Genomic DNA, 25,154 nt, shown 5'->3' with positions numbered 1-25,154 from the left:
CCCCCCGCTCTCGGTACGCTCCCCCCCGCTCTCGGTACGCTCCCCCCCGCTCTCGGTACGCTCTCCCCCCGCTCTCGGTACGCTCCCCCCCGCTCTCGGTACGCTCCCCCCCCGCTCTCGGTACGCTCCCCCCCCGCTCTCGGTACGCTCCTCTCCGCTCTCGGTACGCTCCTCTCCGCTCTCGGTACGCTCCCCCCCGCTCTCGGTACGCTCCCCCCCGCTCTCGGTACGCTCCTCTCCGCTCTCGGTACGCTCCCCCCCGCTCTCGGTACGCTCCTCTCCGCTCTCGGTACGCTCCCCCCCCCGCTCTCGGTACGCTCCCCCCCCCCGCTCTCGGTACGCTCCTCTCCGCTCTCGGTATGCTCCCCCCGCTCTCGGTACGCTCCCCTCCGCTCTCGGTACGCTCCCCCCCGCTCTCGGTACGCTCCCCCCCGCTCTCGGTACGCTCCCCCCCGCCTCGTACGCTCCCCCCCCCGCTCTCGGTACGCTCCCCCCCCCGCTCTCGGTACGCTCCTCTCCGCTCTCGGTATGCTCCCCTCCGCTCTCGGTATGCTCCCCCCCCCGCTCTCGGTACGCTCCCCCCCGCTCTCGGTACGCTCCCCCTCCGCTCCCGGTACGCTCCCCCCCGCTCTCGGTATGCTCCCCTCCGCTCTCGGTACGCTCCCCCCCGCTCTCGGTACGCTCCCCCCCGCTCTCGGTACGCTCCTCTCCGCTCTCGGTATGCTCCCCTCCGCTCTCGGTACGCTCCCCCCCCCGCTCTCGGTACGCTCCCCCCCGCTCTCGGTACGCTCCTCTCCGCTCTCGGTACGCTCCTCTCCGCTCTCGGTACGCTCCCCCCCGCTCTCGGTACGCTCCTCTCCGCTCTCGGTACGCTCCCCCCCGCTCTCGGTACGCTCCCCCCCCGCTCTCGGTACGCTCCTCTCCGCTCTCGGTACGCTCCTCTCCGCTCTCGGTACGCTCCCCCCCGCTCTCGGTACGCTCCCCCCCGCTCTCGGTACGCTCCTCTCCGCTCTCGGTATGCTCCCCTCCGCTCTCGGTACGCTCCCCCCCCCGCTCTCGGTACGCTCCCCCCCGCTCTCGGTACGCTCCCCCTCCGCTCTCGGTACGCTCCCCCCCGCTCTCGGTACGCTCCTCTCCGCTCTCGGTACGCTGCCCCCCCGCTCTCGGTACGCTCCCCCCCGCCCTCGGTACGCTCCCCCCCCGCTCTCGGTACGCTCCCCCCCCCGCTCTCGGTACGCTCCCCCCCCTGCTCTCGGTACGCTCCCCCCCTCCGCTCTCGGTACGCTCCCCCCCCGCTCTCGGTACGCTCCCCCCCCCGCTCTCGGTACGCTCCCCCCCCGCTCTCGGTACGCTCCCCCCCCGCTCTCGGTACGCTCCCCCCCCCCCCGCTCTCGGTACGCTCCTCTCCGCTCTCGGTACGCTCCCCCCCCCGCTCTCGGTACGCTCCCCCCCCGCTCTCGGTACACTCCCCCCCCCGCTCTCGGTACGCTCCTCTCCGCTCTCGGTACGCTCCCCCCCCGCTCTCGGTACGCTCCCCCCCCGCTCTCGGTACACTCCCCCCCCCGCTCTCGGTACGCTCCTCTCCGCTCTCGGTACGCTCCCCCCCCGCTCTCGGTACGCTCCCCCCCCGCTCTCGGTACACTCCCCCCCCGCTCTCGGTACGCTCCTCTCCGCTCTCGGTACGCTCCCCCCCGCTCTCGGTACGCTCCTCTCCGCTCTCGGTACGCTCCCCCCCCGCTCTCGGTACGCTCCCCCCCGCTCTCGGTACGCTCCCCCCCCGCTCTCGGTACGCTCCCCCCCCGCTCTCGGTACGCTCCTCTCCGCTCTCGGAACGCTCCCCCCCCCCCGCTCTCGGTACACTCCCCCCCCCTGCTCTCGGTACGCTCCCCCTCCGCTCTCGGTACGCTCCCCCTCCGCTCTCGGTACGCTCCCCCCCGCTCTCGGTACGCTCCCCCCCCGCTCTCGGTACGCTCCCCCCCTCCGCTCTCGGTACGCTCCCCCCCGCCCTCGGTACGCTCCCCCCCGCCCTCGGTACGCTCCCCCCCGCCCTCGGTACGCTCCCCCCCGCTCTCGGTACGCTCCTCTCCGCTCTCGGTACGCTCCCCCTCCGCTCTCGGTACGCTCCCCCCCCGCTCTCGGTACGCTCCCCCCCCCGCTCTCGGTACGCTCCCCCCCCGCTCTCGGTACGCTCCCCCCCGCTCTCGGTACGCTCCCCCCCCGCCCTCGGTACGCTCCCCCCCCGCTCTCGGTACGCTCCCCCCCCCGCTCTCGGTACGCTCCTCTCCGCTCTCGGTACGCTCCCCCCCGCTCTCGGTACGCTCCCCCCCGCTCTCGGTACGCTCCTCTCCGCTCTCGGTACGCTCCCCCCCCGCTCTCGGTACGCTCCCCCCCCGCTCTCGGTACGCTCCCCCCCCGCTCTCGGTACGCTCCTCTCCGCTCTCGGAACGCTCCCCCCCCCCGCTCTCGGTACACTCCCCCCCCTGCTCTCGGTACGCTCCCCTCCGCTCTCGGTACGCTCCCCCTCCGCTCTCGGTACGCTCCCCCCCCGCTCTCGGTACGCTCCCCCCCGCTCTCGGTACGCTCCCCCTCCGCTCTCGGTACGCTCCCCCCCCCGCTCTCGGTACGCTCCCCCCCCGCTCTCGGTACGCTCCTCTCCGCTCTCGGTACGCTCCCCCCCGCCCTCGGTACGCTCCCCCCCCGCTCTCGGTACGCTCCCCCCCCGCTCTCGGTACGCTCCCCCCCGCTCTCGGTACGCTCCCCCCCGCTCTCGGTACGCTCCCCCCCGCCCTCGGTACGCTCCCCCTCCGCTCTCGGTACGCTCCTCTCCGCTCTCGGTACGCTCCTCTCCGCTCTCGGTACGCTCCCCCCCGCTCTCGGTACGCTCCCCCCCCTGCTCTCGGTACGCTCCCCCCCCCCGCTCTCGGTACGCTCCCCCCCGCTCTCGGTACGCTCCCCCCCCCGCTCTCGGTACGCTCCCCCCCGCTCTCGGTACGCTCCCCCCCGCTCTCGGTACGCTCCCCTCCGCTCTCGGTACGCTCCCCCCCCCCGCTCTCGGTACGCTCCCCTCCGCTCTCGGTACGCTCCCCACCCCCCCGCTCTCGGTACGCTCCCCCCCGCTCTCGGTACGCTCCCCCCCCGCTCTCGGTACGCTCCCCTCCGCTCTCGGTACGCACCCCCCCGCTCTCGGTACGCTCCCCCCCGGCTCTCGGTACGCTCCCCCCCCCGGCTCTCGGTACGCTCCCCCCCCCCCGCTCTCGGTACGCTCCCCCCCCTCCGCTCTCGGTACGCTCCCCCCCGCCCTCGGTACGCTCCTCTCCGCTCCCGGTACACTCCCCTCCGCTCTCGGTACGCTCCTCTCCGCTCTCGGTACGCTCCCCCCCCCCCGCTCTCGGTACGCTCCCCCCCCTCCGCTCTCGGTACGCTCCCCCCCGCCCTCGGTACGCTCCTCTCCGCTCCCGGTACACTCCCCTCCGCTCTCGGTACGCTCCTCTCCCCTCTCGGTACGCTCCTCTCCGCTCTCGGTACGCTCCTCCCCGCTCTCGGTACGCTCCTCTCCCCTCTCGGTACGCTCCTCTCCCCTCCCGGTACACTCCCCTCCGCTCTCGGTACGCTCCTCTCCCCTCTCGGTACGCTCCTCTCCCCTCTCGGTACGCTCCCCCCCCGCTCTCGGTACGCTCCCCCACCCGCTCTCGGTACGCTCCCCCCCCCCCGCTCTCGGTACGCTCCCCCCCCGCTCTCGGTACGCTCCCCTCCGCTCTCGGTACGCTCCCCCCCCGCTCTCGGTACGCTCCCCCCCGCTCTCGGTACGCTCCCCCCCCCGCTCTCGGTACGCTCCCCCCCCCCGCTCTCGGTACGCTCCCCCCCGCTCTCGGTACGCTCCCCCTCCGCTCTCGGTACGCTCCCCTCCGCCCTCGGTACGCTCCCCCCCGCTCTCGGTACGCTCCCCCCCGCTCTCGGTATGCTCCCCTCCGCTCTCGGTATGCTCCCCTCCGCTCTCGGTACACTCCTCTCCGCTCTCGGTACGCTCTCCCCCCGCCCTCGGTACGCTCCCCCCCGCTCTCGGTACGCTCCCCCCCCGCTCTCGGTATGCTCCCCCCCTGCTCTCGGTACGCTCCCCCCCCCCGCTCTCGGTACGCTCCCCCCGGCTCTCGGTACGCTCCCCCCCGCTCTCGGTACGCTCCTCTCCGCTCTCGGTACGCTCCTCTCCGCTCTCGGTACGCTCCTCTCCGCTCTCGGTACGCTCCTCTCCGCTCTCGGTACGCTCCCCCCCCGCTCTCGGTACGCTCCTCTCCGCTCTCGGTACGCTCCTCTCCGCTCTGCTGACTAATCAAATACACCTCACCCCTTACTGCATCGAATCCCCTCACTCACCAAATTCCCAATTATAGACTCTGTCAAAACCAGACTCCGTCGATAGCTGCTACTCCGTACTCCATGCGTTCGCAAAACCCTTCTGAATTTATGCTAGCGAGAATGCCAATCACCTGAGTCAGCCCCAGCTCACAGTAGATTACGAATTCTAACCAGTCACCTAATTAACTAGGTGACCAACTGCCACTTCGGGCTGCTTGTTTACCACTAACTGAAAACTGCAAGTTAAGATTAAATTTAAATTAAATGCTTGTAAACCTACCTCTTTGACCATACTTTTGGTCACCTGTCCTATTATCTATTTATGTGACTCGTGTCTAATTTTGTCTGAGAAAGCTCCTGTGAAGCACCTTGGGGCTATATAAATGCGAGTAGTTGTTGTTGCTGCTCTTTGGCTAACTTCATTGTGGACATCATTCCCTGTTTCATCTGGAATGCATTATCCAGTGTTCTGGGGTCCAACATGCTGTCATAATCAAGTACTGCAAACTGACATAAGATAAAAAAAAGACAATTTTCAATACTGTAGCTCTTTGGGAGGCCAAATATCTCCACCAGGGAATGGTGGCAGGAAAGAGGAGAAATTCCCCTTCCCCAGCCAATACCCCCTACCTTCTAGAACACTGGATGTCACTCAGACGTGTTAAAGTAATATACCATTTTAGTAGCCTTTCTGATGTGTCCCCATGCCTAGATTCCTTCCATCATTACAAATATTTGTATTCATTCACAGCTTACTTAAATTAGCAATCTTATTAATATGGGAAGAAAGATTTTAGATAATGCTGTGCTATAATGTGAAGCCAATTTATTAATCACAGGTTAGCCCCTGCTTGAGTAATCTAATCGTGAATAAATGTTACAGCTGTGCAACAAGACATGTTATGATTGAATCAGGATTTGCACAGATAATTTTTAACAAAAAAAAACAGATTTGCCATTTTCAACTTCAACGAGAGCAACAACTTGTAATTATATAGTGCCATTCATGTAGAAAAATGTTCCAATGTACTTCACAGAGGCATGATTAGACAAAAATTAATGCTGAGACACAGAAGAAAATACTAGGGGGGGGGGGGTGACCAAAAGCTTGGTCCAGATGTGAGTTTTAAGGAGACCCTTAAAGGAGGAGATGGCGCTGGAGAGGTGGAGGGGTTTAGGGATGAAATTCAAGGGTATGAGGCCTAGGTAGCTGAAGGAATGACCTCCAATGGTGAGGCAAAGAGAGGAGGGCTGCACAAAAGGCCAGAGTCAGAGGAACACAGAGTTTTGGGGCTCGATTTTCGGACGTCTGAGCAGGTGCATTCATGGCAGGGGGGGCTCTGAAAATTGGGGATTCCCGGGGCGGGTCCGGAGCCCAGCTCCAACCCGCCCAATTCCGGGTTCCCCAATGACGTGTTTAGATGAGCGCGCAGCTCCCGCATGCGGGACTCCCGTCGGCAATTAAAGCCGCCGGAATCCCACTTAAATCAATTAATTTGATACTTCAGGTCATTAGAAGACTTGATTTGGAGGATATTTTAGGAGGGGTGGGATTTTCAGGACAACTGAGCGTGTTTCCTGTACTGGGCAGCTGCAAAGGTCCATTTGACAGGTGAGGGGGGGACACCCTCACTCATTGCAGGAGGCCACTCTGTCACTTTGGACAAAGTTTGTCCTGCACCATCCTCCTCCTAACACAAAAAATCACAAGCTTGCAACCTCAACCCCGGTGTGCAGACACATTTACCTACCTTGCGGACCCCCTCAGATGTACATCTTCTGGATGGGGGCCGCCATAGCTGCAGTCATGACCTCCTCGGAGGATGAACAGCATCACCAGCCTCGCCGTCCACCTCTGACACGTGGAGCTCCACAACACAGTGCTGTGACACATCCACCTGCACAGCAGGAGGGAGGGCAACCGCAGAGAGAAATGCGTCACAGAAGGCACTACCCTCACCACAGGGTCTACAGACCGAGGCTCAGCTTCCTGGACCTCTCTGAGGAGTAGCGCACATGGAGGCTCAGAGTCACTCGACATGTAGTCGTGGACATCTGCAGCCTCCTTGATGCCGAGCTGTTCCCAGCTGGCCCGAGCACCATCTTCTTACCTGTCGCTGTCAAAGTCACAACTGCCCTCAACAACTTCTCCTCTGCCTCCTTCCAGGGTGCAACCGGGGACATCGCCGACGTCTCTCAGTCATCTGCACAAAAGAGCCCTGCAAATACACCTACACCCACTCTGCAGTGACACAATGGGTGGCATCAGGTGTGGGTCTTCATGGTGATCCTCAGGAAAGGGCATTATTGCACAAACCAGACAAGATTTGCAAAAACGTGGCAGTAGTGGTGATTACAAATTTTAATGTGCTTGGCAGCAAACAAAACTAAATGAAAAACATGACATTCTGTCATACACCCTTGTGCATCCCCTTTGTGCTCACAAAACCTTCACCTTACGTTTACGGGAACCCCTATGTGGTCCTACCCCTGTGGCTTCAGCAGAGGTAGTGGCCGGTTGCTCTTGTGCATGCCCTGACCGATGAGATGCTTTGCAAGGATGCCCTCTGGGTTTCAGTGTCCGTGAGGACCCCTCCAAAGACTGCTCCACCTGCACCTGTGCAGGGGCAGACTCGAGCACCTGGAGAGGAGGCAGCATTGCGGGTACTGGTTGAGAGCGGGGCAACGGTGAGACATGGAAGCGCTTTGAGTGGCGTCCCCACTTCCATGTCCCCTTTCACCATCATTCCTCTCCTGGGCCATCTGGCATCTCTTCTCCTATCAAGGCAAAACACAGAGAGGCATGATTGAGTGATGGTTGCACAGTGACCCGCTGCATGCATTGGTGTGGGTGGAGGTGACCGTGAGGGAGATGCATGGGAGGGAGGTGCATGCGAGGGTGCGAGTGAGACATAGCCATGAGATTGTATGTGGATTAGGTTACGTGGTAGTGTTCGAATGGGAACTGGCGCGGTAAGTGCAGGCAAGGTGAGGATGATGGTTGAGTGGATGTGAGGAGTGATGCGAGAGCGTTGTGGTGGCAGTGCAGATGGAGTCGTGTGGTGGTGGAGGTGATGTGGAAGACGGAGTGTGGGAGAATGCGTAAGTATACTCATTTTGGCTGACCTGGTTAGATCATTAAAGCGCTTCCTGCACTGGACCCAGGTTCGGGAGATGTTACTGCTGCTGGTGACCTCCTCTGCCACCTTGAGCCAGACCTTCTTGGTGGCAGAGGCAGGCCACTTCCTCCCGTGCGCTGGGAAAAACGTTTCCCTCCTCCTCCTGACCCCATTGAGCAGCACCTGGAGTGAGGAGTCTGAGAGCCTTGGAGCAGCCTTGCCTCTGGCCTGCTCCATGCTGCCAATTTGGTTGTTTGCTGCACGAGGAGCATTGGAGGACTGCCCCTTTAAATAGGGCTCCTTCTGCTGACAGCCTGTGATGCATGTGCCCACTGCGCAGGTCTAGAACGGGAAACCTGGAAGCATGTGTAAGTACCTTCAATTAGGTTGCGATCACGTGCGGAGCACCCCGATTTCACTGGGTGCGTTACCCTCCCTCCTAATATCGGGCCCCTGGGGTGGGAGAATTGAGGGCTGGTGGATAACAAAGCGTAGTGGAAATGTGGAAATCTCTCCCCCTAAAGGCTGTGGATACTGGGTCAATAGAAATTTTCAAGACTGAAATCGACAGATGTTCGGTAAGGGTTCCAAGTGATAGTGATCAAAGTCGGGTAAATGGATTTGAGGTACAGTTCAGCTATGATCTAATTAAATAGCAGAACACGTTTGAGGGACTGATTGGCCTACTCCTGTTCCTATGTTCCTATGCAGAATAGGGATGGGCAAATCCATGAAGGGATTTATATACAAAGGTGAGAATTTTAAATTTCGGACATTGGGAGTCCAGGAGCAAGGATAGGGGTCGTTGATAAGAGGGTTTGGTGCAGGATAAGATACGGGCAGAAGAGTTTTGGATGAGCTGAAGTTTATGGAAGGTGGAGAATGGGAGGCCAACCAGGTGAGCATTGGAATAGTGGAGCCAGGAGGTGACTAAGGCATGCATGTGAGTTTCAGTGGCAGATGGGCTGAGACAAGCTGAAAAGAGCTTTCAAAGTTATAGAACATAACTGGGTGCCACAAACACTTAAAATGTTTTGACGTGTGAAGTCCAAGTACAGATCGACGAGAGAGAGAGAGAGATGGGTCCCGTTAAAAGTGGCATCAACTGGAGAGCCTGACCGCACCTTGTGCAGTGCAGGGCTATTCTGGCTGTAATTACAGGGTGAATATTAGCAAGTTACAGGATTACTATGAGTTACAGGTAAGATATCGGGGCGTTGCACTTATTACTACCAGTTACATATGGACTGTCAGAGAGTTACTGTATTACTGTTAGTTATGAGGGAAATCTGAGTGTTACCAGTTTTACAATTAGTTATCGGTGCAATTTCAGTAAGTTACTCATAGTTACTGGTGGAATCAAAGTTTCTCCTTTGATTTCCCTCCTGCGAATGCCTCCCCCACTTTCACATTCCCCTTTTCCCCACCCTCAGTTTCCCTTCGTTTGCTCATGGGTGGCCTCCTAGTTCTCTGAACTTCTCACACAACAGCTGCTGGCACAAAATCACGAGCAAAGATACTCAAGTACAAGGAATCCAACCTTTATAAGGTAAATGCAATAACATTTGCAGAAGTTACATGATCAAACATCACGTGATCGGATGCCATGTGATCAGGCATCATATGATCAAACCTCCAGGAATACTTCCAACCAGAGATGGTAACCCTACTCATGTGGAGTATAAACACCAACATGCACTGGTTAGGCCAATGGCCATGTTTGTACACGTTTCTGTGTTGTAATTTCTATGTAGTTCTATGGAGTGTTAAACCCAAGCAGCATGTGACTGTGTCCACTAGGGGATCTCACATCATTCTGCAGAGATGAAAAAGTGACAGTAAATAAACATGGCTTAGAGGGAAGAGTTTGTGCAAACTGAATTTTACAGATTTAATAAAGAAAATGAAATCAACATTGTATTTGGACCAAAAACTGTAAATACTGGAAATGCTTAACAAGTCCATCTGCATCTAAAAAATTCTAAGAGGTCTACACCCAAAACATTAACTTTTTTTTCAGATGACGATAGACTACTGCGTATTGAGTATCTGCAGTCTCCCTCCCCCAATTTGATCTTTATTTATCCTTGGACCAGGAGTATACTGGAGTTTGTAGAAACTGGAGAAAACGTTCCTATGTGTGTTATGTCAGTGGACTCTGGCCTTTTCTGCATCCCCGTCCACTCCGGTATTAGTGCTATAACTTTCAGTCACCTCTATCCTACTCTCTGGGATTCCCTACCTAAAACCCCTCCATCTCTCCTCTTCTCCCTCCATTATTGAAACCTTTATAAAACCAAGCTTTTCCACCAAACTTCCCGCCATGGCTCAATGTTCCTCTCCTAGCTCTCCCGCCATGGCTCAATGTTCCTCTCCTAGCTCTCCCACCAAGGCTGTCCCTTTTATCTACTTTTCTCCCCTCCAATGTTTTGGGATGTTTTCTACCTTAAAGGTGTTACATGGGGATCCGGCGGTAAAATGGAGTTGAGGTCGAAGATCAGCCTTGATCTTATTGAATGGCAAAGCAGGCTCGAGGGGCCATATGGCCTACTCCTGTTCCTGTTTCTAAAAGCAAGTTGTTGTAACTATAGCGGAAAGATTGCCACTTGCGAAATCCGCAAATGCAATTTTTTTTTCGAACACACTTCGCTAAAAATAGCGACCATAGGAAATCTTTCCCCCTGTAATCGGGAATGTGGCTAACACCGAGAGACCCGGCCGGCTCATCAGCAGAGAAGTGTACTTGAATCAAGAACCCCGCTCCGGCCAAGGGTAACGGTGAACCAGGAATCCGCAGAAGACCAGGAATCCGCAAGGAGCGGCAGGAGGGCGCACAGCCCGGCGCCGCTTATCCAATCCCATTGGCCGGCTCTGGCACCGTCCCCACACGCCCTTCGCCGCCCTGAAAGGGAAGGCGTGATTGGTTAAGGGGCGCAGGTTCAATTTGCATGTTGAATGCCGATTGGTTGGCTGCGTTTGATTGACGTTCCTCGCGGGTGGCCCCCGGGGATCCTCTGCCTCTCGGCTCGCGGATCGGGAGAGCGGAGCGGAGCGGGGCGGGCAGCAGCAAAGCGAGTCAGCGGCTGTTTGATATCAAATCATAAAATAAAAGCTCGCAACCGAGTTTGCGAGGACATAGGCGCTAATTCTTTACCATTAAAGTGTGTGGGTTTTTTTCCCCCTCGAAAAAGCTTTTAGTTGTGGAACCAAAAAAAAAGGTGTTGTCACTTACTATTGTGGACAGAAGTTCGGTTGAAGGGAGTTAAAGGGGCCGTAAGCTGCACAGAGGCGGAGTTACACTTTTCAGTATTTTTTAAAAAATAAAGGACATTCCCAGATGACAAGAGGTTTTTTTTTTGCCCAACCTCTGATATTTTCCTAGAATATCAGAAGTGACCGGACAGTTTTAGAAAGAAAAGTTCTAAAGGCGGAGCTTTTAGTTCACGGAATACACACTTCGGATAATTAAAGAGCCGTTAAAAACAAGAGGACTGTTTGCAGATTTGGATAGAGTTACACAGCTGATATCCTTACAGTACAGTGCACTGGTTTGCACTATTATAAAGCTCAAGGAGTGCTTCGCGCTTTATGTCGTGAAGAGTTGGATAGCACCCCATCCCCAACTGACTTGGCTTGGACTTGTGCAAACAGTTCCAAACTGCGCGTTTTGCACAATGGCGGGATTGTACAACTCTACCTTGAAGACGCTGGAAGATCTGACTTTGGACTCGGGTTATGGGGCAGGAGATTCTTGCAGGTCTCTCAGTCTTTCCTCTTCCAGATCGAACTCTCAAGCCTTCCAGTCAGCCCACAACAGAGGGAACTGGTGGTACCTTTCGGGTTCCATGAACAGCCGCAATAACAGCTGGGATACCGTCAATACGGTCCTACCCGAGGACCCCGAGGTCAACGACATCTTCTTCAAATGTCCCCGGCTCCCGGAACTGGAGGAATTCCCATGGACGGACGAAGACATTGGAAAGATTCTGAAGAAAGGGAGACCAGGGGAGTGTGGAAAGTGCTTCTCTCAGGAAGCTGTCAGGAGATTGTCATTCTTGTTGAGGAGAGCCCTGATCAGGATCTCCAGGGAGGCGCAGCGGCTGAGTGTCGTGCACTCCAAGTGCACCAAGTTCGAGATCCAAAGCGCCATCAGACTCATCCTCTCGTGGTCCTTATCTGAAAGCTGCATCTCTGCTTCTGTAAAAGCCCTTTCTCTGTACAATATGAGTGCTGGGGATAGGCTGAGGAAAAGCAAAAGCTCCAGGTATCTACTGTTTTTTGTATTTGTTTCAAAATGTGCAATAAACATGGAGAGAGTGTAATTTTAAATTTTGGCTCAGATATGTAAGTTGTTTAGACCAAGGCCAGCTTGCTGGCAGTGAATAGTTATTAAGTGCAAAATCCATTGTGTGTATGATCCCCTTTGCTTGCATTCAAAGATCTATGTGAAATGAGTTGGGCAGTCCCAACCCAATTTCTAGTGGATGTGTATCTAGGTGCCCCAAATTTAACAAATCTCACAGAGGCCATAGGGATGGTTGGTGTGCAAAATGGAAATGTTAGACTGGTGCACAGGGGGTGATTTTCTGAGGTTGGGCTAATGCGTATTGGGCAGAGTAGAGGGACCCTTACATTTCAGCTGGCCTTCCTGACCTGAGAGAGCTTGAAGCTGCCACTGGCTGCCTGAAATAGAAAACTGTTCAATCCCCCACATGAAAACCTCTGTCTTGATAAGTGCATTTTTTTTAAGGTGGCATTAAAATTGATTAAAGTTGAGTATGACTGAAATCCAAATCATCAACTATACCTATATTAATTCTTCAAGGAGTTTGGTTTGTGGAGCTATGTTATTCAGTTACAATATTTGTTAGAAATGTGCACTTCTGGGGTCAGCGCATTATACTTTTATCCGTGGATTAATAAAATACAACCCGACTGATAGGATGGAAGTTTTCTCTGTTGTCTGTAATGGACCTAAATTAAATAAGTTTAGGCACTATCGACTAAATTCCTAGTGGACATATCTGCAGCAAAAAATTGCATCTAGTTCTGTTCAAACTTGGGCTAAATTGGCAATTTCACTTAGTGAGGCTGTAAAGATAGCTGATGTAGAAAATGGAAACAAAGTCACACTAATGCAGTAGGGGGTATTTTCCTGGAGTTGATAACTGTTGTTTTGTATGTGCAGCTATACCTGACCAGGGAGTGACAGTGGGAGCCCAAAATGGAAAATTGTTCAACTTCCCTAATATATAAAAAGTGGAAGGAAATGTTTTCTACAACATATGGATTTTTTTTACAAATATATACATCTGAATGGTTTATTGGTAAAGCTGTAAAAGTACATCTTTGAAGTTGCAATTGCCATTTCCAGAGATTTTATAAACAGGTTTACCAATACTAGAATTTCCTTGATTAGTTAGTCGTCATTATTTTCTTATGTAATGCAATGACGTATTGGTTTTTACACTCCAATGCTTTATAACGGTGTGATAGTTAAATTCTAGCTACCAATTTTGTATAATATTTAGCCAATATTAACCAGATTGTGTTTACTACACATGCTAATCTATTAGAATCTGCTGAATGAGTTGCAGAGATTCACTAACTGGCTGATAATTTTATGAAGCTTCTGTGGTGCCATTAGTTATAGGCCATTACACAATAAAGGTAGGTATGGTGGAGTACTGAGGTAACACTAAACAAGTCCCCTTTTTATGTAAAGTTTAGAAACTAATTAATAACAAAGAGACATCAAACCTACCTGGTATCTGTAAATATGTTGACTTATATTTTGCTTTAGTGTAATTTTGTTCCAATTGATTAAATGAGTGTATAGTTATGGGGAGAATATTGTATACAAAGACATTGCTCTTTACAATAGAAACAAATATTAATTTTACCTGCAAATTATAATTTTGGGCTACTGCCTTCTTAGCTCACTAGTCACATAAACAATAACCATGAGTTATACAAATTATACATCTATATTTTCACAATTATGCTTTGCGAAAAATTGCTATAATTATGTCTGCCAGTTAAGGCATTATTAACAAAACTGATAAATATTTTCATGTAGCAACAGTTTTCAAAATATTCTATCAACTCTCCCCCATGCTGAAGAAATTTTCAGGTCAATTTTCATTTATAATTCACATATTTCAGATATTCTAGTGCTACAACAATGCAGCAGGTTTTGGAAAGTTAGCACCTCTCAAGGCTCCTATAATGCCTCTGCACAAAGCAGTGGTTTTGGAAATTACTTGATATGTTTCCAATTATTTTTAATGATTTTAGGGCTCCACTGATAAAATATTTTTGTTTATAAACCAGGGGAAGCCTTCATCCTCTGCATCAAATTCAAAACTATGTGTGGTCAATGGAAAATCAGCTTGTTTGGATATTCTGGCATAATGGTTGCTGCCTGTACGCCTACCAGAATGGGGATGTGGTAGAATGTCTGTGATGGCATCAGGCCGCAAACATTCTGCAGTCACTCGTCTTCCTAGTCATCTCAATTAGAAATCAACTAACTGTGTCTTAAATGAAACAACCAGCACCTACCTACAATTTCATGTGTGCCATTTCTGTCCCATCGAGTTAAAGAGCATATAAATTGTCATTTATTGCATTCTGTAAAAATCCCATTTTAAGAAATGAATTCAGTTCATTTCTTTTATGGACAATTCATTTTGACTTCAGATTTGATTCCCCTTTAGGGTCTTTTTGCCTGTAATTTTTTTTGCGCTTATCAAGATCTACTTTTATGCATTAAGTACTTCCAAGCCAGGTATGGAATAAGTCAGATGCAAAGTAAAGCTTCCTCCAAATTCTCTCAACAATTTACATTAACCCTGGCCACTGAAGACCACCTACAATTGCACCATTTGGAATTTTCCATTCCAGTCATTTTTGTTGGGCTTCCTGAGTGAGATTGTCAATTTAGTGCTAAATTATGAGCAGTTTTGTGCTATTGACTTGTGCCAACTAAGGATTAGACTAAGACTGCACACTGATATAATTTAGATCCTATAGATCTGTCAGAGAGAGGAAACTCTAATCTCATTAGTCTGGGTTAGAGTTGGCCTTAAGATATTTAATTCTGACACTATTATTATAGGTAGCCAATTCCACTATGAGCCAGAGTAAATTAATGAAAACCTGGATGTATATTTGAGGGAAATGTAAATCGGCAAGTTTCTAGAATTAAAGTCATTTCTAGAAGTTGGATGGTACATATTTGGATATATATTTGGATTTTCAAAAGGCCTTCCATAAGTTACCGCATTGTAGACTCATGACTAAGGTCAGAGCATATGGAGTCAGGGGACAGGCAGTAGAATGGATAGTAAGTTGGCTACAAAACAGAAAACAGAGAGTAGGGGTTAAGGGTAGCTACTCAGACTGACAAAAGATGAGAAGTTCCACAGGGATCGGTGCTGGGACCACTGTTGTTCACAATTTACATTAACGATTTGGATTCAGGAATCAGAAGTACAATTTCAAAATTTGCGGCGACACCAAATTGGAGGGGGTAATTAAAAGAAAGCAAGAATGCGTCAAAATGCAAGAGGACATTAATAAATTTGCAGAATGGGTGTGTAATTGGCAAATGAATTTCAATATAGATAAGTGTTTTGGTAGGAGGAATAAGGAGGCCATATACTGCTTGGATAACGAATCTAAATAGGTTAGAGGGGCAAAGGGATCCGGGGTACAGATACACAAATTACTAAAAGTAGCAATGCAGATTAATAAGGCCATAAAAAAAGGCAACCCAAGCACTGGGGTTAATTTCTAGAGGGATAGAATTGAAAAGTAGAGAAGTTATGTTGAACTTGTATTGAACCTTGGTTAGACCACACTTGGAATACTGTGCACAGTTCTGGTCTCCATATTATAGAAAGGATATAGAGGCATTGGGGAGGGTGCAAAAACGATTCACAAGGATGATACCAGAACTGAGAGGATATACTTATCAGGAAAGGGTGAGCAAGCTGGGGCTCTTTGCACTGGAAAAGAGAAGGCTGAGGCCTTTAAGATAATGAAAGGGTTTGATAGGGTAGACGTAGAGAAAATGTTTCCACTTGTGGGCGAGTCCAAAACTAGAGGTCATAAATATAAAATAGTCACTAATAAATCCAATAGGGAATTCAGGAGAAACTTCTTTATCCAAAGAGGGGTAAGAATGTGGAACGTGCTATCACAAGGAGTAGTTGAGGCAAATAGCATAGATGCGTTTAAGGGGAAGCTAGATAAGCACGTGAGGGAGAAAGAAATAGAAGGGTGTACTGATAGGGTTAGGTGAAGTAGGGAGGGAGGAGGCGCTTGTCGAGCATAAACACCGGCATAGATCAGTTGGGCCGAATGGCCTGTTTCTGTGCTGTAGTTTCGATGTAACTCGATGTACTCCCTATTGGAGCTCATACCAACCTCATTTTATGCTGGTGTGATTTGGACTGACCTCATCTTTGATTACTACTGTTGGACTTGATTTTTGTAAGTTTGTTAAAATCGCTGTTATTAATACTTTTAGGTGTGGCCTTACCTTCTCAGTGGGGCGCTTCTTTAGATGGATGGTGGACACTAGGGTTTCAGTGCGCATCCATGAATATGCTGCGATCTCTTTGGCTGCCTGCATGGAGAGTCTGCTGGAGGAAATTGGAATCAGGGTCGCAGCAGGACATAGCTCAGATGGAGGCGGGGGAGCCATGCATGAAGGCAGGCAAGAGCTTTCGACCGAAATGCTGGAGATGTGCATCAACAATGACGCTGAGCTCTGGGGAGTCCTGCAGCCTTACGAACATCTCATCTGTGGCAAGAATGCCAATGGTAAGGAGAGACTGGCTGTAAAAACCTTTATTAAAGTTCTCAATCCCATTTTGTGGCAATTCAATCCTTTCACTTACATTTTCATTGTTAAGGCAAAAAATTACAGTAAAGGCCTTTTTAAAACACCACTGCAACCATATTTGTTTATAATACTTTGATGCCTTAAAGGGAATGCTATTTTAATGGGAGAGAGTAGTTTCAATTTTGAAGTAGTTACATATTTAGTTGTTTTTAAACTATGCTTTGGCTGTGAAGAATAATGTGGTGGTAGCTCCACAGCCAGAAGCAAACTCACACCCTAATGAATGGAGGTATGTCCACTGATAATTTTATTCCAAAACCTGAGCAAAGGGCCAAGGCCCAAAGTGCAGGGCATAGAGGATGAAAAGAGTAGGAAAGGTGGCAAGATAAGAATTTGATAAGCAGTGATTGTGTGACACTAAGTCTGTGTTTTAAAAGTCTGAAGATTGAAGGAAGGAAGACTGAGGGAAGTGAGCAGTTCAAAGATTAATAGATCCTGGCAAAGAATGAGTTAGAGGTCCAGTGTCTTATGAAGGAGTCATAGAATCATAGGAATGGTTACAGCACAGAAGGAGGCCATTTGGCCCATCGAGCCCATGCCGGAACTTTGTAAGAGCAATCCAGTTAGTCACATTCCCCCGCTTTAGAATCACAGAAATGTGCCCACGGAGAAAAGATGATGATTTTCGGTCACATGTGCCACTGGGAGGCAGAATGCATTTTTGAACCATTACCAGTTTATGAAATGAAGCTCCAAAATAGTCTGCAGAAATTAAAATTACAGCCAGCTCCACTATTCACCAGGGGCATGTTCCCTTGCAAGATTCAGGGATGGCATCAGCTGTTACTGGAATCTTTCTCTGTTGGGAGATGTGGAGCCCAGGATTAGTATACAATTATTGTTCTCAGCCAGGCGTTGATTTTAAAAAAGGGGCTGTGGGAGACATAAGTTGGTAAGTATTCTATATTGACAGTGCCTCTACCTCTCCTTACAGTAAGATTTTCTTTAAAGTAAGAAGTATGCAAAGTGGGCACTTCTGCTTAAGTGTCAAAGCCATTTAAACTGTATTATAAGATATCAATATTTCAAGGCCCAGATGATGTTCCAATGTTTGAAGGATGATAAATGGAAAATGTAGTTTTAATAATTGCATATAACTTGTCATAACTAACATGATGGCGTAATAACAAACATTGCAACATAGACATTTGATTTAAATTGTTTGACCTCTTCCGGGGCATGTATTGCTTTTAACGTCTTGAAATGTTCAAACAGAATATTTATCAGAACCATACTCTGAAGTTGAAGGTTATGATTTACAATCTAGAGAAGGACACCATATAAGGGATATTTTATATTCTTATTAAATACTTGTGATCTCGTGCTCTGAAACTTAGAGTACTACTTATCAAGGACATTTTGAGAAATGGTCCTGTTCAATAATATAAATCATAACCATGGCACAAAAAATAAAAGAAAATGGCTCTTTTGATGCACTTGGAGCATATTGTTATGGGATAGACATGCTGCTGCAGTCCTCATGGGATCAGTATTTTTTTTCTTTGGGGAACTGAAGCTGATTAAAATCACGGTGTTCCTTATTCAATGATTTATGTTACAGTAGTTTTATATGTGCAAAGTCAACAAAGCAGTGATTTTTTTTGAGTTAATGCTAGTTTAGAAATGGGAACAAAAGCAGATGGATTACTGTAATAATATTATTAAAACTTTCCAAAGGAAAATTGATGATGGATGAGATAATTTTGGAGAATTCATCCTTTTCTGTCTAGAATTTCCTCAATTTTTTCAAATGGCAATCACTGCTCAATTTTGGCTGCTTTTGAGTGATGAGGGTTAAGTAATACAGTGGAATTTTCTCCAATTTCTTCTATGGAAAAAGGCAGGGAAATTTCATCTCTTGTTACTACAAACTTGTTGTTGAAATGGTTCTGCTTATCAGGGTTCAATCTTGTTGAGGTTTAAACTGCTCGGCTCACAGTATCAGCTTAGATCAGGAGAAAAATGTTATAATGAGGTTTGTGAAATTGCAGTTTGTTATAAGAAGGTTTAACAATGGCTTTATTTCATTTGAATTTTTGTTTGACTTCACTTCGGACCTTTAGAAGTCCCATGCAGTATACTAATCTTAGCAAAGATTATCTTTACTAAGGGCACTGAAGTTTTTGAAAAATCTATTTCCTAAATAGGAGACAATTTTATTCAAGTATCCAGATAAGGGATTTACAGGAACAGATTTACTGACCTACTCTACCTTACGTGCACGCTGCATATTCCTTCCAGAAAATGTAAATTGATGTTAATTCAATCTGCAACATACGGTACAGCAGAGACTGTGAAAAGTTTTGCAGAAATGGTCACTAATATGTTCATAATTATTATTTTTATCGGTTGTGAAATTAATCTACAATAATCATTGAGGGTATTTTTGACAATTTTGCTATTATTCAGCAAAAAGGATCAAACAATCAAACTACAAGATGAAGTTATTATGTAAGACAAAGAGGTGAAAGAACAATTTTGGGAAGACATAATGGCAAAATCATCCCAGTTAACAGCTGAGAGGAAGCACAACTGTAAATTTCTTGTTGGTTTACCTGAGGCATTTTCTCAGACTAAAGGTAGATGTAGTGAAGTTATATTAACCCAGTGCTTAGCGGATTCTGGTACAACAGTCAAAATTGACCATAATTTGGCTTAAGTGGACATTAAAGTTGCATTCGGACTCAGAAATGCCACAAGGATGGCTAGGATGGAAAATGGAAATCTCACATTGGTGTAGTGGGATTTGAGGTTAAGGTATGTTGTTAGGGCAAAGTAACTCTGTTACACCTGACCTGGGAGTAATTGTGGGGATTTTTTTTTCATAGCACTGAACTTTTTGGTGAACACAAAGTTCATACCCTGAGCATCAATTTTCTCCTCTAACCCCAAAATAATCTTTAGAAGTATTGTAGCTGGACAGCAATGGTTATGTGTGTTTTCTGAATTGGGTCTAGGGACCAGTGTGAGTATATTACTGGTTTTGCCACATGGATTTAATGGGGTTGTTTTGCCTTTGACAGAAGCTTTGTGAGTTAATTTGGTTCTGGGAATGGGCAGGAGATACATGCAGTATAAAGCCACTGTTATTGTTTGTAGAGACAGTTCACACGCTCTGTCAAATACAATGACGAACCTCTCTATTTTTCACTATTATAACTTCTTCAAATATGTAATGAAGAAACAACATACACACAAAAAGTTAATATAGAGTTGCAGGAAGGTGTGGTCAAAAGGCAGTGCTCTATGAATACACAGTGGCACTTTATTATGTATCATTGAAAAAACATTTAAGCAGAACACGATAAAATCTTTAGCAGGCCACTGTATAGCCCATGAAAACCACTAAGCTAAAATATGTTTTGTACTTTATGGTGTCAGCCTTGGCTCAGTAGTCCAGGACTTGAGCACATAATCCAGGATGATGCTTCATTGAAGTACTTAGGGAGTGCTGCATTGTCAGAGGTGCTGTCTTTTTGATAAGATGTTAAACCAAGGTCTCATCTGCCTTCTCTGGTGTATGTAAAAGATCCCACGGCACCATTTCGAAGAAGAGCAGGATAGTTCTCCCCATTGCCCTGGCCAATATTTATCCCTCAATCAACATCACTGAAAAAAAAGATTGTCCCGTCATTATCCCACTGCTGTTTGTGGGATCTTGCTGTGCACAAATAGGCTACCATATTTCCTACATTACAACAGTGACTACACTTCACAAAGTACTTATAGGAACAGGAGTAGGCCATTCAGCCCCTCGTGCCTGCTCCGCCATTTGATAAGATCGTGGCTGATCTGTGATTTAACTCCATATACCTGCCTTTGACCCATATCCCTTAATACCTTTGGTTGCCAAGTCCCAAAGCACTTCACAGCCAATTTTGAGAAAAGCGCTATATAAATGCAAGTTCTTCTTTCTATGTTGGCATTCCAGAAATGGCTTAAATCTGGTTTTACACTGGTGGGAGCTACCCTATATCAGTTTAATCAATTTAAGCTTTGGACTCAACAGCAAAGAAAGCAGAATAAATATTGACCATTCTAACAAAATGTATATTTTTTAAAATAGTAGGTACAAAAATTAAACTTTTGTGCTTATGTAGAAAGCACTATTAACAAAATAAAGTTTACTGTTCGCTATCTCCATCCTCTCTAAGATAGCTCAGAATGGTCGATTGACCGGGAAATCATCAGTCATTCTGTCTCCACTTTTGGATGCTGATATGCACTTGCGGACAAGTAACTACCAATAGGACAAATGTACACAGATCACTAAAATATAATAGTCAGGTACAAAAAATAATCAAAAAGGCTGATGGAATGTTAGCCTTTATAACTAGAGGGCTAGAATATAAAGGGGAGGAAATTTTGCCTCGACTATACACAGACCACATCTGGAGTACTGTGTACAGTTCTGGGCGCCGCACCTTAGAAAGGATGTAAAGGCCTTGGAAGGAGTGCAGCACAGATTCACCAGAATGTTGCCAGAGCTCCAAGGGTTGGATTATGAGGAAAGATTACATAAACTAGGCTTGTATTCTCTGGAATATAGAAGGTTAAGGGGCGATTTGATTGAGATGTTTTGGATTTTGAAAGGAATTGTTTGGCTAGATAGAGAGAAACTTTTTCTGCTGGTGGGGAGTTTAGGATAAGGGGACATAACCTTAAAATCGGAGCCAGGCCATTCCGGGGAGAAGTTAGGAAACACTTTTTCACGCAAAGGGTGCTACTCTCTCCCATAAAAATCAGAAGATGCTAGCTCAATTAATAATTTTAAATCTGAGATAGATAGATTTTTGCTAGCCAAGGATATTAAGGGATATGGAGCCAAAGTGGGTGGATGGAGTCAGGATACAGATCAGCCATGATCTCATTGAATGGCAGAACAGGCTCGAGGAGTTGAATGGTCCACTCCTGTTCCTATGTTATCTCCTAACTTTAGACTACTTTACACTGTGGTCAAAGTTTGCAATTCAGCCTTCTTCCCAATAATTTTTGCTCATAGTCAATCCAAAAAGTCAGCTTTCATTGGCACATTTGCGTTTTTTATGAACTGAAACTTGACCTTATGTTTAAACATTATGAAATATGTCACAGGGCACACAATGAATCTTTATACCATTGGATTATGCACTGGAAATAGTACAGCCTATCTACAGTGCTCTCTAGATCTCTCTAAATCGGTGAAAAACACTGTGCTGAAAAATCAAATAATTTAGGTTAAAACTAAGAAGCAAATTTATTATAAGGAGCAAGATTATATAGAAGCAGCAATGACTCACCAGATAAACATTACAACACCATTCTTAATAACATCTGTTCCAAAACAGTAAAAGTTTGACGAAGCAGTCTGTAATGAAAAGCTTTACATGAGAAATTAATCTCAGCTCTATTGTCTTCTGACAAATATAACAGCACTGTGACATAGGAAATTGAAGAGCATGGGACATTATCTGGTTACTTATTTCTATATGATTTGTTATTCAATTTAGCACAAAGGAAGGTAAAATGGTTTTCTTCACAATTAACCAAGCTGACCTACTAGAAATTACAGCTTGCTGAGACAAAAAGCAGATCTAAGTAACTTTAAACAAAGCCTAGCAAAGAGTATTTGAATTAATTAGATTTGGATACCAGAGAGTTTTTTTACATTCTCTCCTTTAGAATCTGAAACCATTCAGTTTTTAAAAAGCTGCTAACAACCCATCAGTTTAAACTTCTATTAATATGCAATGCTTTTACAAAGAGTTGTGTATTATACTTCGCCTACAATCTCTCAATTTAGTAAAAAGGGCATTTTAAGCACCTTTTATATCGGTCTTTAAATTCAAATTATAGGAGCCTGGCATCTTGAGCCGGTTTCCATCTATAAACCAATGACAGACTTTTAGATCCAAATCTGCCAGGTCTACAAGCCCGCTGCTTATCAACGGAAACCAAATTTCACAGCATAAATGTCAGGGGCTGATTACCGGACACTGCGTCTCCAGAATCCAAATTAAATGAAAACCAATATAAAATCGTCTCTAACAAAGCAATGGATTCCATTTGAACATTTTAGAGCCTAAGTCAATCTACAAATTTGTATAAAAATTTGGAACTTCTTATGAGTCGAAATGGGACTGCTCCTAGAACCAATCACATAAAATATGTTGAAGAATTATCCAAGCAGAGCCCACAGTTACAACCAGCAAATTACTGAAATGGTATCTTCTGGTGGAAACCAGAATAAATTATATTTTAAACCAAAATATAGAGCATATCAACATTGTGATCTCAGTGAGTACTACATTACAGTGTCCTTTTATTGGACCCATCATTGTAATAAACTGTAAAGATATTTAGGCAAGTAAATTGTTTTAATTTCTGTTAATTATTTAATTAGAATTGTTGTTTTAGGTCATTTAAAATCAATTGCAGTAATTTATTTAATGGGCAGTTCTGCTTCCAATCATCTAAGGACTCATAGATCATGGGTTGGTTCATTTTAAAGTGTCCTATTTAGTTTGCCCCTTACTGCAACAACATCAACTTGCATTTATATAGCGCCTTTATTGTAGTAAAATGCCCCAGGGTGCTTTACAGAAGGGTAATCTGACGTAAATTGACACTGAGCCAAAGAAGGAGATAGTAGGAGGGGAGACTAAAAGCTCAATCAAATAGGTAGGTTTGAAAAAACTGAGACAACTGGGACCACAGGTCTGCCTTTTTTTTTCTCTGTTATGGTGTCATCGTATATAACAATGCAGGCTTTACATGATTCTGTATATATTTCAAAAAATTGGTGCAATTATAACAGTCTTCACTACAGACATTTTAAATTGCAGTCTTCTAACTTCTGAATCTTTTACAGCCTCATCCAAAACGTAGATGGAGTATTAACAGACTATAGTGAGATTCAGATTTAGATCTAGGACCAATCATTTGACAGCATTTTCATGCACCTCAAACCAGCTGGATCGAGAATGGTATTCGCCAGAGGCATGGGATCAGGTTTTTGTGCCTGCTTTCTCAGCTGGAAAATGGTATAAAAGGAAGTGGGAACCTTAAAAACAAAAAGCATAAAGCCTTTAAAATGAGGAGCTGAAACAAGAAAATAAAGTAGGATGGACCCTGGAGCTACTCCTCATTGATGAAGATCAACTCCACTCATCTTCCCAACAAGTATGATGATTTTTATAAGGGACACAGAGGAAGAAAGATGTAATTCATTAGGGCTATGTTGCATCACATACATATACCCTGATCCAGCAGCTATGTTATCCATGTGAGTGCACCAGCTTGAAACTCAAGCAATTAGAAACTTAAGCTAAACATTTTTATGCATGAACTATGTGCAGTGAAGGTTAGGAATGGGAAAGCTGATGAATGAAACTTTATCCACCTTGCAACAATTGAGTGAATGATTTTAAAATATTGACGCTGAATGGAGCACGTGGATGAAAGAGAATCATAGAATCTTACAGCAGAGAAGGAAGCCATTCTGCCCATCGTGCTTGTGCCGGCTCTTTGAAAGAACTAGTCCGACTCCCCTGCTGTTTCCCCATAGCCCTTCAAATTTTTCCTTTTCAAGTATATCAGACAAAGGGAAACATGCAGAGCTGGTATTCATTCTCGGTAACACTGTAGTTACTATTAATTTAAGTAGATAGAACAAAATTGATTATTAAAAATAATTTAGTAGAAGTCAATCAGTCTTACGATGTGTGATACCTAGTAGCTACAAAGTGATGCTAAATGTTGTTTTATGCATCACGCACTCCCTTTGCCCCACTGTTGATAGAGCCTTCAGTCGCTTCAGCTCAACTTGTTGGAATTCCATTCCTAAACCTTTCTGTCTCTGCATTTTTCTCTCCATCTTTAAACCCATCTTTCTCACCGAGGTTTTGGTCAGCTCTTCTAAACTCTCTCACCATGGCTCAGCATCTGTTTCTTTATCTAATTTGTTTATTTTCTCCCCTCCTCCCCCTGGCTCTGTAATCTACATTAAAAGTGCTATACAAATGCAAGTTGGTTGTAGTTATTGATGTTGATGATGATACACAACAGGAATTGTGGTATGCTGAAAGATAACCACCACAAAGGAGGCTTTTCAGTTACTGGTGATTCACTTTTGCTGAAACAGTTGAATCCTATTGTAGATCTTTATACCATGAATTGACTGATTTTACAAGTTTATGTTTTTAAAACATTGAGGCAACTTGGTGGTGTCACTGCATGTAGACTTATGGAGAAGATGTGCGCTCAAGATGCAAAGTCACTGTACATGATAAGGTCACCGGGTTTATCCAGAGAGTAGCTGAGCTGTACAAACCAGGAAAGTCCCAGGTTTGATTCTACTCTGTGCTGAGATGGCTGATTTCATTCAATATGACACGTTATAGTTCACCTCAGTGGCTCTCGCAAAGATTGGTCAAAAACTTGCTCCTGATCCAGTGACCCCTGCTAGAAGTGTGTGTAAGGATAGGATTTAACTTGGCTCTGATATCCTTCCCTCAACCCCACCGCACCCCCCCCACCAACTCTCCCCGCCTTTGAATAGCATGCTGACACTGTCCAGATTCACACACAAATAATATCCCTGTTTTTTCTTATGACAGCCCTCGGGTTCTGTTTTAGCACTAAAAGGAAAATAAAGGTTTTGTACATCTTTGTAACTAACTGAGGTCAGACAGCTGTGGAAATTACTTTAACCTGGTTTAAGTAGCCATTCGCATAATGTAATAAGCACACTAGAGGAGGGCTTTTTTGTTGCATGTTTTAAGATTCTA

At 46.9% G+C, this 25,154-nt stretch overlaps 1 protein-coding gene across 1 annotated transcript in view; it reads left to right on the top strand.

The window, feature by feature from the left end:
• Positions 1–10,527: 10,527 nt before the first annotated feature.
• Positions 10,528–25,154, top strand: part of abtb2b (ankyrin repeat and BTB (POZ) domain containing 2b) — a 208,822-nt gene continuing 194,195 nt past the window's right edge. Inside the window, exons 1-2 of the mRNA XM_067994030.1 lie at positions 10,528–11,736; positions 16,009–16,304. Coding sequence (XP_067850131.1) covers positions 11,147–11,736; positions 16,009–16,304 — 886 coding nt within the window. The 5' untranslated portion in view covers positions 10,528–11,146. The remainder of the gene's footprint in view (positions 11,737–16,008; positions 16,305–25,154) is intronic.

The sequence above is a fragment of the Heptranchias perlo genome, chromosome 12 (genome assembly GCF_035084215.1).
Source record: "Heptranchias perlo isolate sHepPer1 chromosome 12, sHepPer1.hap1, whole genome shotgun sequence".
Lineage (NCBI taxonomy): Eukaryota > Metazoa > Chordata > Chondrichthyes > Hexanchiformes > Hexanchidae > Heptranchias > Heptranchias perlo.
The sequence above is the reverse complement of the archived record's forward strand: the minus strand, read 5'-3'. Positions and strand labels throughout refer to the sequence as shown.